General features: G+C 40.2%; 2 protein-coding genes across 8 annotated transcripts; one reads left to right on the forward strand and one right to left on the reverse strand.

The window, feature by feature from the left end:
- The first annotated feature begins 256 nt into the window (after positions 1 to 256).
- LOC108137684 (phosphorylase b kinase gamma catalytic chain, skeletal muscle/heart isoform) lies at positions 257 to 10,469 on the forward strand. 7 transcript variants are annotated; one of them, XM_017259546.2, is made up of 11 exons: positions 258 to 428; positions 915 to 1,088; positions 1,481 to 1,620; positions 2,297 to 2,475; positions 2,538 to 2,822; positions 2,891 to 2,981; positions 3,574 to 3,710; positions 3,777 to 3,874; positions 6,128 to 6,661; positions 8,938 to 9,096; positions 9,797 to 10,469. In XM_017259546.2, exons 3-11 carry the CDS (start codon positions 1,529 to 1,531, stop codon positions 9,929 to 9,931), a joined length of 1,710 nt encoding a protein of 569 aa, XP_017115035.1. In that variant the 5' UTR covers positions 258 to 428; positions 915 to 1,088; positions 1,481 to 1,528; the 3' UTR covers positions 9,932 to 10,469. The 7 variants fall into 7 exon arrangements, with proteins under 7 accessions (XP_041565066.1, XP_017115035.1, XP_017115034.1 ...); XM_017259545.2 differs by having other exon boundaries at positions 258 to 410; XM_017259549.2 differs by lacking the exon at positions 6,128 to 6,661 and adding an exon at positions 4,580 to 4,663 and having other exon boundaries at positions 260 to 410.
- A 122-nt stretch (positions 10,470 to 10,591) lies between these two features.
- On the reverse strand, positions 10,592 to 11,930 carry LOC108137686. The gene is made up of 2 exons (XM_017259551.2): positions 11,709 to 11,930; positions 10,592 to 10,993 (listed from the first exon to the last, which is right to left on the reverse strand). The coding sequence occupies exons 1-2, from the start codon at positions 11,812 to 11,814 to the stop codon at positions 10,758 to 10,760; spliced, it is 342 nt and encodes a 113-aa protein (XP_017115040.1). The 5' UTR covers positions 11,815 to 11,930; the 3' UTR covers positions 10,592 to 10,757.
- Positions 11,931 to 13,139: the final 1,209 nt, after the last annotated feature.

Raw genomic sequence — 13,139 nt, forward strand, 5'->3', positions numbered from 1 at the left:
TAATTTGAATGAAGTTGTATTAAAACAATATAAACTTTAACAATTTTTTTTTTAAATTTGCAAATCTTTTCGTAGGGTTCCAGTCCTAGATGGGCGTGTGTCTCTGCTAAGTTAGCCATCCCTGGTTGCGATTCTCCCACTTTGGCGCGTTAGTAAAGACAGTAACCATTATGCTGAAGATATAATCGATAGCTGCAGGAAAAACATCGATATATTGCTTGTTTCGGAAAACATCGATAGAATTGAATGTACATCGAGTTTTGAGCCAGCTCTAGTTTTGTGATTGTGTCAAAATAAAATACAGGGTTTTTTGTTGCATTTGCAATTAAATCCGATAATATCTGGCATCAGGCGTGGAGTTATGCGCGAGACGTCGTCGAAAGCGAGCAGCCAGCCGAGCGGCCACACGTGTATGTGTTTCACTGGCGGTGCGTGCGTCAACTCCGCCAAAAAGCGTACTACTTTTAACCTTAGTTGACATTGAAATGTACCCGCTTAGTTGTTGTTGGATGTCCACGATGGTGCGTGTGTGTGGCTGTGCGGTGCGGCGTCTGTGTGCGCGAGTGTGAGTGTGTGTGTGTGATTGCAAAGGAGGATGGGAAAACGAGAGCAAAGCAAAAACAAAATGAACCTGCTGCACATTGTGTGTTTGAATGTGTGAAAACAGAAGCAAAACAACTGCAAAACCATAACAAAAACAACAGCATTAAGAAGTGTCAGTGATAAGGGCAATAACAAAAATGCGTGCACCGTTACAAAAATACAAAACAAAACAAACCAAAACTAAACCAAAGCGTTGTAGTTGTGTAATCATTCATAACACACACACACACTGGTGTATCAGTGAATGTTAATTCTATTATTTTTGATTTAATTTTTTGCCCGTTTATTTCACAAATCGATCTTTGTTGTAGTTGGCATTCGTTATTAATTCAATCAGCCAGCCGCCAACAGCTGAGCGAGCGAAAGAGAAATTGAGGGAGAGAGAAAGAGAGATAGTTAACCGATACAGGCCACTTCCACTTCCAACCGGAGCAGCGCAGTCGGCGGCGGCAGCAGCGCAGCAGCAGCGCAGTCGGCGTCACTTGGTAATTAAAAGGAAAGACTGAACCAAACCAAAACCGAAAAGAACGAAAGTCGCAAAGTGGGAAAGTCGCAAAGTCGGAGAGTCGCAGTCGCAGTCGCTGAGATTCACTCGTGTCGCACGTCCGTTCGTTCCCACATTGTCGTTATAAAAATAGCAACGCCTTAAACGATCGCATCAACCTCATCATCAACAGTCCACCTCCCGCCTCCGCTTCCTCCTCCTCATCCTCATCCTCCTCCTCCGCCGTCGCCGCCCCATCATCATCATCATCAGCATCATCATCATCATCATCATCACCATCATCATCTACATTGGCCAGCCTCAGAGTAACTGATCTTGATTGCGATCATCATATAATCCTTTGCTTCCTCCCTTCTCTACTCCGGCCAATAGATTACCCCTCGCTGATTCAGCAGCGCCGGCAAGATTTCACTGGATCTAATGGCCAAGGACGAGGAGGATGATCTGCTGCCCGACAAGGATGCGGCCAAGGGTTTCTATGCCAAATACGAGCCCAAGGAGATTCTGGGCAGGTGAGAGCATCAGTTCGTTTAGACTAACTTGAAAGATGTCCTTAAGATTAAAAATATTTAATCCTGTAACATGAGTAAAATGGATTAATATTCTCTATACATTTATTTGCTTATCCAAAATCACAATTTGGAATGAACGTTTTAAAACGTTTAAACGTTTCAAATACAGAAATTTTGAATATTCCTCAATATCCTTTATCAAGGTTCCCAAACCGATTTAATGAAACGAATTAAGTACAGGCATTTTTCGTTTTGTCGAAACGAAATCACAAGTATCACATTTCTATAAAGTTGATATTTTCCGCATCCTTATAATTCGATACGATATCCATATATCGATCTTTTTATACCATTCCCACACCTAACTGCTAAGCTTGCAGTAATGCCGGCTTTGTTTATGGCTCTGCAGTTTGTATAAATGGTGCCATATGAGTCAACCTCCTCCAGTTCTTCACATTGAAGCAATGACATGGGTTTTGAAGCGGCGCCCGTCTGCCGGCTACCCCTCCTACCGCCTTCTCTACCCCTGGGCTCTGGATTTGCTAAGCAAATAGCAGAGACTAAGCGAAAACAAGGGCTAATTACATATTACAATTGTAGCGATTAGAGATTAGATAAATTCCCGATCATGCCAATGTCAAGTGCAGCTTATCTTAACCCAATGTTTGTCTTACAGGGGCATCAGTTCGACCGTCAGGCGCTGCATCGAGAAGGAGACGGGCAAGGAGTTCGCCGCCAAGATCATCGACCTGGGCGCCACCACAGAGGCTGGCGAGACGAATCCATATCACATGCTCGAAGCAACCCGACAAGAAATCTCAATACTGCGCCAGGTCATGGGGCATCCCTACATAAGTTAGTAGTGCCAGGCATATACCGAATTATAGCATTAACCATTTGTTGTTTCTGATCCACAGTTGATCTGCAGGACGTGTTTGAGTCAGATGCATTTGTTTTCCTCGTATTTGAGCTGTGTCCCAAGGGCGAGCTCTTCGACTATCTGACCTCTGTAGTGACGCTGTCCGAAAAGAAGACGCGCACCATTATGCGTCAGATCTTCGAGGGCGTCGAGTACATACACGCCAAGAATATCGTACATCGCGACCTCAAGCCCGAGAACATCTTGCTCGACGAGAATCACAACGTGAAGATCACGGACTTTGGCTTCGCCAGGCAACTGCAGGAGGGCGAGAAACTTACAGGTGATTGCTACGCACATTCTTTAGGATCTAATTCGGCACTATAACTACATATATATTCCCCCCTGCAGATCTGTGTGGAACGCCGGGCTATTTGGCGCCGGAAACGCTTAAGTGCAACATGTTTGAGGGATCCCCCGGCTATTCCCAGGAAGTGGACATGTAAGTGCAATTAAATCATATTTTATATCACTAATTTATCAGTATATTGGTGTACATAAATCGAAAGACTTGTTCAAAAGCACCAACTGTAATTATTTCACAATTGAAACAAAAATTTATTCATACTAAAATTAATTACTCAGAAAATATAAACAACAAAAAAATTACATGAAAATATTTGGTATCTCAGCAAATCACATGTTTTTTCACATTTATTTTTAAAGAAAAACATAAGCTCTCCCAACAAAATAATAGAATTTTGCTGATAGTTGTTTACACTTTGCCTTTGATAGTGTTATTCGCCAAGTGAATTGTTTTGATCTTGGGCTGTGCATTTTGATGAATGAGTCACTGACGATTGAGCAAAAAGTCATTACAATCTGAAATCTGATCATTTCCGATACCGTTGTCTATTTTTCTTTGGTTCAGCAAAAAATATGCCCTTTTGTTTATTGGGCTTTTCGGCCGTTTCCCACTGGTATCTTTGTTACTTGGGCTCAGCTAAAATTATTGATAGTTAAATGTTTTCTATAGGGGTTTCCAATTCGCTTTCCCCACAAAATTGACACCTTTTATCCATTCTTTGTTACAGATGGGCCTGTGGCGTGATTATGTTTACGCTGCTCGTCGGTTGTCCACCATTTTGGCACCGCAAGCAGATGGTAATGCTGCGGAATATCATGGAGGGCAAGTACAGCTTCACCTCGCCCGAGTGGGCTGATATTTCAGGTTGGTCCCACGATGCAAAGATAGACTGACTATACACATGTGCTAACTATTCCGATTGATTTGCAGAGGATCCCAAGGATCTGATACGCAAATGTCTAGTCGTTGATCCTGCGCAACGTATCACCGTCACGGAAGTATTAAGACATCCATTCTTCAACCAAATGGTAAGTGTCGGAATTGTTGGCCGCCGCCGAACCTCAGACACCGCCACTACAACCACCAGTGCAACAGAAAATTTAGTTCAATTAGCCGCCAAAAACGAGGTTCGCCTTCGAGTCGCCTTTTGTGTTCGGGCAGCAGTCTTTAGTTTTCGGGCTTCCCATCCTTGTATATTATTGTAGATTATAGATCTCTAGTCGAGGGCTTAAGCCTCTGGAGGGGATAGTCTACACGCAACCCCACCCAAACCACCTGCCCCTGCAAATGTCTCTAAAAACACAAAATACACCTAAAAACACACTCTGATGGAAAGAACACACAACTGTGACTCACAACCCACTCACAACAGCCTATTAACTGCTTCTTCTTCTTCTTCTTACTGTTACCTCCTGAAATTACGATTATGATTTACTATTTGGTTAGCAGGGTAGCAGCCTTAACCCCCGTAGTTTAGTCCAACTGTCAGTTCTATGACCTGACAGGGTCTGTCATAAGTTTGGATACCCCCAAAATCGAATTCCCCTGGACTCTTAAGCAGCACTTCTCCGTTTTGTTGATAGTGTGTTGTGCGTTTACTTTAGTTTTACGATTACTATTTTATTATACAAAAACATTTTCTCTCTTCTTTTCCTTACATATTAAATCAAATTGATTACAATTCATTTTAAACGAACCAAAACGAAACGATAACGAACACACAATATCGATAGCTGTTCGAGCAAAACATTGATGGCCTCAAGCGCAGCCTGTCGACCAAATCCCGACGAATGAGTCGCATCACTGAGATCGCACTGGTAACGAACTGTTCCCGGACTAACCCAAGCTCTCTCTTTATCTCTCTGTGCTGTGTGCCTCCGTATCCATTTTTCGGAGCCGTAATCGCTGTAATAACGATAATCCCGATAAACAAACAATCGGGCCGGCAGCCCCCCCAACTCATGACCATGCAACCCTGCCGGCCCAGCATTCGTGTCTGTGTTCCGTTGCATCTGATTCTGTTGCATTCTGTTCTGTTTCGTTCTGTGCCGATCTAATATAACCCAGCTAAACTGTACATCATAGTGCATATCAATTGTACACTATTTATATATATATATATATTTATAAACTGTTCAGGTCATGTGCCAGCATAATAACTTCTAACCGCCCAAAGCGAACAAATAACAAAATGAAAACGTAACTGATTTGCTTCGTTTTTTTGCATCTGATTTGTTTTGCTTGTCGATGGCGCGATGCCCCACGATGATAACCAATCCCCTCTAATCCGTTGTACTCGATGTTGTTGTCGATCTTGTGCTCCCTGTGTGTGTTTTTTGTACAACTCAACCGATTGCCCCCGATAACTAAAACCGATAACACACTTGTGCAGCTCTGTGCTCGCCATTATATTCATACCCTGTTAAGTTAATATCTGTGTCTGCATGCCAACCAACAAAAAAAAAAAAAAATCCAGCAGGGTTCCCATTTATTTTCCCAGACCCTACATTTCCGAAATCTCCAGATCCTCTGCCCATTTTGAGTCACTGCATGTTTACGTGCATTAACCATGAGCCAGTAAAAAGAAAAAAGAAACAGACAGTGAGATTTAAGTAAGGATGCTGCATCCATATCTTGAATAATGTATTCAAATTAAGTGCCTTATTTGGCCAAAATTATTTAAAGTGATGGTTAAGTAATTATTTCTTTTGATTTTGAATGACCTGTTATAGTAAATATAGCTTTTTTTGATTAAATAGTAATTTATCTCTAATGTTTGTGATGCGTTTGTGTACATTTTTAAAATTTAAATATTTTCAAAATATCATTTGTTCAATAACCTTTTGTTAAAATAATATTCGCTATTAAGAGTTATCAAAAGTCCACAACAAATAAAAAAAAGCATAACTTACACTTATGTAGAGTAAGGGATAAATCTACAAAATATAAAATTCAAGGTACGGATGTATGCCAAATACGAAACCCAACCAAGGTGCATATAAGTATGAAGTGTGAAGGAATATCTAGTCAACCAGGATGTATCCTCTAAGTCAGTTTATATAGACTGTAAGTTGAGAGCAGCGTAGGCAACATATGGTATATTTACGTATAAGTACGCCCTGATTCACCCCTCTTGATTTATCCCCCATCACTGATAACAACATTTTAATTTCTTCCGCGTCCCCACTCTGCCGCTGCCTCTGCCCTTGCCTCTCTGCCAACCATCCTCCCATCCATCGTTGTTGTTTGTAAATCGCGAACCGGTGCGATGCGAAAATCAGGTGCTTATGGGTGACCGCCGGCAACCGCCCGCCCCGCCCATCAGGTACCAGCACCAGCACCACCACCAGCACCTCCTTGCCCCCGAGGCCTCGTCATCGTACCGCTTTGGGCGGCCGAACAGCAGCGCTGGCTACCTGTACTGTGCGCCACAGAGCTCCTACTCATCGAACCGAATGCGCAACGGTCCGCTGGATGATGCAGCTGCTGCCGCCTCCTCGAACTTGGACTTGGGCGCCACATGCTCCTCCTCCTCCACCACCTCCACATCCACATCCACCTCCGTCTCAGCCTCCGCATACAAAACACTAACGGCGACGGTCTACTATCAGCAGCAACCGCAGCAGCAGCAGCAGCAACAGCAGCAGCAACAGCAGCAACTGCAATCGCAGGAGCAGCAGCACCAGCAGCAATATCAGCAACAACAGACGACAACGCTGCCGGTGCAATTGTTGCATCCACAATTGCAGCCAGGTGGCAATGGCGATAGCGGTGGCAAGCAAGCGGTGTATGCTCCTACAGGTCCCACAGTGCAGGCAGGTTTTCCTTTGATTTTCTTTGCTTTCCCATCACAAATGGCCCAACGGTCGATGGCAGGAATCGCTAGGGAAACGAAAAATTGCATACCCAAGACCTGGACGAATAGGACTTGTAGTTGTCACCTCAGAACATTGAGTTAATGTTTGATTTATTAACAAACAACATTTTAGTTTTTTTTATTTGTTAATATGAACTATTAACTACCCGTTTACACCATTTTTAATTTAAATTTTACCAAACTATAAATTATTAATATCCCTGTTTATCTTACGTTTTTTTATGAAAATTTAAAAGAATCTTTTATCAAACACTTCGTTGCCCGTTATTGATAAAGTTAAACCTTTTTAAAAACAATAATTAGTATAATGAAAATAATAATTTCCTTATGTAAAGTCCTTTTGTATAGTATTTTTCGTTTCTTTAGCGTTTTTTGGCAGCCGCTTGGGTTTTATTTCTCAATTAGACGCCACACGTATTATTACCGATTAATTTCTAGCGCTTTTAGTTGATTCAATTTAGTCCACTTCACTTCACTCCACATCCACAATATCATATCATAAGAGGCAAGCTGCACTCAATTCAACTCCATTGTATCATTTACCCACCATCATCCCTCTCACTCACACTCACTCACTCACCGTTCGGCTGTCTCTCTCTCTAAGATGTTGGATCCGATGGATCGTAATATCGGGGAAAATCGGTCAGCCACTGCTTACTATTTAGTCTAAGATTGAAAGTACCTATACACTGCATTATACTATTACTATTACTATGTATTATTGTATTTTCTTATAGCTGACACTTAGTCATATCGTAGCGAGTAAACACTATGTTTGTATTATATGCACCTTTCTCTAGTACATATCTCTCGGGTGAACTGGATGATATTTACAAGAACTGTATGTAGTTGACTTGCTTCTGCCGTATACCTCTGTGTAGCCATTTTTATATAGCCATAGTCCTAGTTGTAGTCGTGATCGGTGGATCGTCTGTCACTAATCCCGAATCGTCGCTCATTTGTCAATGTGCCTTGTGAAGGAAAATAGAGTAGTTAAGTAAGCTAACATGCATGCTAGTCTTAATTATGATTAACCTTACACACCCATAGCATAGTGTATATACACCCAAAAAAGCATTTGATGGCGACGAAAACTAACTTTGGCCTCGAAATCAAATATTGGTAGTGAAAAATTTCACTTCAAACTTAGCCTATCAATTGGATCGTACAATTTATTAGTTGAAAAGCTTTAAAATACAAATTACTTAAAAAAAAAAAAAAAAAAAAAAAAAAAAACAAAGGATTTAATATTTTTTTGGGTGCATATACTGCCCATCAATAATTGTATCTATTATGAAATAACGCCAAAATCGATTCACTGACGGATTATTTTGTTTAATTTCTCCTCTGTTGATGATGTTATACACGTTTTGTTTGTGTGTCATGTTCTCTATATTGTCAGAGTCTCAACGCCCTTATAAGATGTGTGTCTATAAGTCGGTGTTGTGGAGACTCCCTTGTGAGTAAACCAAGTCAAACTGAGATAGATTTGCATACAGTATTATGTCCATCCAACCACGCCCACTCCGCATACCCTAATACTCGTCAATGTGTATTTGTTTATCTGTTTATCTGCATAACGCCACACATATGAATCGTGCCAGTTCGATGGTATAATATATCCATTCGTAAATAGCGTCAATGTTGCGGTTCACTCGAAAATGTTTCTCTGACTGTAATTACCCCTCTAACACATCTAACCCCTCTAACCCTAACCTCTCACCTTTGGTTTGCTTCTGGTTATGGCTTTTCTATTTGTCTTCTGTTAATGCCTCTGCTTGGCCCACATCCACCGAATCCACACTCATCCGAAAACGTAACCAATGCTACCGAATAACGCTCACCCATCGAAACACTGACCCCGGGAGTTTGATTCTAACACCGAAACCGAAACTAACACCTAACACTGGCCACTTCAATACATATCGCTGACCTCGATTCGTGTTGTTCTTGTCCGAGGAAGGAGTATAACCATTAACCATTAACTATTAACTTGTAATCCGCCAACTGCTAACCCCCAAAACGAGTTAACCCCCCCCAAACTAACCAATGGCGTGTGCACCTCTAACCACAAACACGAAGCCAACAAACAAACAAAAAAAAAAAAAAAAAAAGAAAAGAAAATAAAATAAAAGAGATCGATCCGCAATGCGCGAGTTGATGTCCGGCAAAATGCGAGTCCTAATCCAGCCCTATTCCGTCTCTCATGTTTAGCTGCGCAAACAGAGCCGCTTCAACGCGCGCAAAAAGTTCCAATTCGCCATACTCGTGATACGGGCCGTCATCCGGATACGGCGCCTGCGCTACACCGCCGAGCCGCTGCACGTTGAGGAGGCCATCCGGGATCCGTATCGCGTCAAGGTGCTGCGCAAGGTGAGTCACTCTCCCAGAATCGAGATCCCAAACCCAAACTGCATTTTGAATAAAGTCCAGAGCTACTTTGTTCTAAATCCAGATTTCATTCAAAACTAATAGATTATATTCAAACAAGAAGGCAAACCGTGGTGTATCTTGCATCTTTTGCAAATTTAAATAGTCTTTAGAACGACTATATTTCGTTTTTAATGCGTAAGCAGTGTATTTTTCATTCGTTGTCCAATTTAAATAAAATGTAAACTGAAGGTTTGATATAATAAACTATTTTTGACACCTCAAAGAATATTCAAATAAATTGAAAATCAGGGGAGCAATAGTTTTTTTTATTTCTTTTTCTTTCCTATTTTTCCTTTGCTAACTTTAATAAACTTAAAAGCGTTTTCTAAAATATCGAAATATAACTATATTTCAAAATATTTTTAAATAAATTTAAACAGAGAGAAGTTATAATTTTTTCATTTATTTTTCGTTAATTGAGAATATTTATTTTTGTTATACCTGCAAAGGCAGGTATAATCAGTAGCTTTCTGAACTTCATTATGTACGTTATCTTCGATAACTAATAACAATAAGCTTCTATTTTAAATTCATATTTGTATCAATGAATATTATTTATTTAACCCTAAGGTTCAAGACTAAAAACCAAATAACTTTCGCTCGTGTGAATGAACAATTACAAACCTCCGATCAATTGCAGGTCATCGATGGCTGTGCCTTCCGTGTCTACGGGCACTGGGTCAAGAAGGGCGAGGGCCAGAACCGCGCCGCCCTCTTCGAGAATACTCCACGCACCGAGCTGCACGCGCTCTACATCAACAATCTCAGCCGATAGGAGGCGGCCGGGCGACGGGGCGTGGTCGCTGAGCTGCATAAGCACATATAAAACACACAAAAAGAATAAAAAACGAAACTCCAAAAAAAGAAAATATACACAAAAACAAACAAAAAGAAAAAGAAAAAGAAAAACCAATCAAGCAACCAACAAACAAACGAATTAGCTAAAGTTACTAAGAAAAACAGGAAATTGCGATTGCAAAAGGAGAGACACCAAAAAGGATACTAGGCTACTAGCTACTAGCGATTCGAATTCGACTTCGAATTCGCCTCGTTCTGCGTTTATGGGTTTTTCGGCCGCAGACAAACTAGAGAGCACACACACACACACACACACACTCGCAGGTGTACATATGCATAGTTATACCTATAACCTCTTCCTGTCTTTTTCGTCCTTGTGATTTTTTTCTTAAATAATTTTTATTGGATTTAATTTTGTTTTTGCTCTCCATATGCCAGCCATCTAGGGTAATCAGTTAGTGTAGTTAGTGCGACGGGCGACTGGCCATACACCCATGTACAGTGATGATGTATTACTATTACCCGACGCCAGAACGAGTCGAATCGGATATATGGATATAGTAGGTAGAGCCGCGCACAGGTCCTTGCCACATTATCCAAGCCCAACTTCAGACCCACAAGCAAGCGTACATGCATATGTATTTTCTGTTAATGATTCTATTAAATTATTTAATTGTATTGCTAAGCGTTTACATTTTAATTGTTATGTTGTAGTATACACAATAAATAAAACAAAAACAAACAAAAAAAAAAAACAATCGAAAGGTTAGCATTTAGCCATAAACACTCGAGTTTCGATAGGCTTAAATGTGCTTGGAGCAATCGTAGGCCCGCTCGCAGCACTCGGGAAAACTGCGATTGGTGTTGACGAAGTCGCGCTGCTTGCATCCCTTTGGCGGAGCCACAGCCGGACAAGTCCTGATGGTCACCAAACCGCCAGCATGGCACTCGGCACTGGCACACGGATGATTGGGCTGCTTGCCGACCTGACCGGGCGACATGATCGTGTTCGAGTCCAACACACACTTGCCGGGATGGTCTGCAATAACAGGGTAAATATAATCAAATATAAATAACAAACTAATTTGTGTATCAAAACATTGTTAGGACAGCATTGAATGGGATTTTTCTGGTGAACAGGAATATTGTAATTCATTTGGAATACTCCTTAATAGCTAAAAAAAAAGCATATAGCTAAAAAAAAATTGTTTCAATCAAAGAATCTTTTGTTCATACGAATATTAGAGAGTTGTAGGAAAAGAGTTTTTTTAAACAGGATTTTTTTTGTTCGTAGAAATATCGTTGAGATTAGTTGATAAAGAGTTTGGACTTTCAAAAAATGTACTTTAAAGAATAAATTTCGTAAATATTCATTTATGTGTTAAGAAATCATGATTGAGTAAAAATAAATAATAAAGAAATACTTGTTTACTGAATGAAAATCTCGATAATATATAAGAACATTCTTAGAGAATTGTTAAAAAAAACCTTAGCACTCTTAAAAAAAAATAAGCTCAAAAGACTATAGAGCAAGTGTAGTAATTTTCAAATTTCTTTGAATACAAATATTTTTAAAGAGCAGAAGAAAATGAGTTTAAACTCTTTAAAAATCAAATAAATTTATATATGAATGTTAGAAAAAAAAAATTACAATTTTTAGATAGAAAAACATGAAACCAAATTAAAAAGAAATTATGGATGAGAAACACGGACACATAAGAGTTGGGATTTTGAGTTGAGCTTGGCTAACTTACCAGGATTGGTCAGCTGAACCTTGGCAACGGCAGCCTGAGCACCTTGGCCCGCCAGGATAACGGCCAGACTGACGAACAGGACGGTGACGATGGTGAAGCGAGACATTCTGTTTAGTTGGTGGCTTTTGGTTGTGGTGATCTGTTTAAAACTCGGTGTGAGGAGTGCGATGATGCTATCAACTGGGATGCTGGTCCGCAAGTGCTGTTGTCTGAGCTCCGGGCGCAATGTTTTATACGCAACTGGGGGGCGAAGCCGGGTTATCAGAAGGCAAAGGCCCGGAATGAGGCGGCTTATCCGCTTCAGCTGCCAACGACTGCGACTTGACCTTGTCCAACGATCGCGTTGAGCTCCTTTTTCATATTGCCGGTTCGGCTGCCTGTTTGGCTGCTTTTTTTTTCTTTTTGATTTGTTTTGTTTTGTTTTGTTTAATATTTATTATTTTTTTACTTCCCTGCGGTTCATTGAGTACTTAATTACAATTACCTTACGCACACAGTTGCCTTTAATTTATTTATGCACAAGCAAGTCTCACAAACACACGCCTGCGCCATATATTTATTATTGTTTTTTTTTATTGTGCGGTGGGGAAGCTTATCACGTTTATTTTTTCGGTTTTCTGGCGCCCGTTTTGGTTTGTTTTTTTTGGGAATTTTCTCGTTTTTGGTGTGGAATTCCTGCGGGTTGACTTGACTCATCGACGAGGGCACGCAGCTTCAATTTGCACTTTCGCCGGCTCCGCAGGGTTCTTGAACCGCCGAAAACCCATCATAAAAAACACGTATTTAAGATATTCAAATTCATAAATTTCATTGATTAATGTCCGGTTATAACTACCCATCCTAAAAGGTCTTCAACCCAACAGGTTACATTACATAAATTATTTGCAGACCATTGCCGTTCCTCGAAAACATATTTTTTTTTAAATATTATTTATGTATGTATGCTTAATGAGGTTGCAACATAATGCATTCAAATAAAAATAATAATAATACAGATATTGAGTGGTAGAATTTTTTAATTAAAAGCTATAAGAAACGAATTTTTCCCAATGACATCTGAATAAAAGAGGCTGAATTAAAATGGGAAAACCAGATTCCAACTGTCTGCTAAGATTTACTAGGTAAGTTTGTCCTTTAAATTGGGTTCCGACTGATTACAATAAATAAATTGTTGGCATTTTCAGTAATGGGACAAACATAAAATTAAATTAAACGGACAATTTAGCACAAGTTTAACGAGGAAACCACAAGCCTTGATTTGGCCGAAACACAGATTTTTAAGACAAAAAATTGGACATTTGTGCGGAAAACTTAAATGTTTTTTCGCAAAAAAAGAAAAATATAATAAGCAAAAATAAAACTTCCCAATCACCACGGAATTATTTTAAAAGATATTTGAGCCAGGAAAAGTATTTGCCCCACAGTCTGCTG

The sequence above is a fragment of the Drosophila elegans genome, unplaced genomic scaffold (assembly GCF_018152505.1).
Source record: "Drosophila elegans isolate 14027-0461.03 unplaced genomic scaffold, ASM1815250v1 contig_149, whole genome shotgun sequence".
NCBI lineage: Eukaryota > Metazoa > Arthropoda > Insecta > Diptera > Drosophilidae > Drosophila > Drosophila elegans.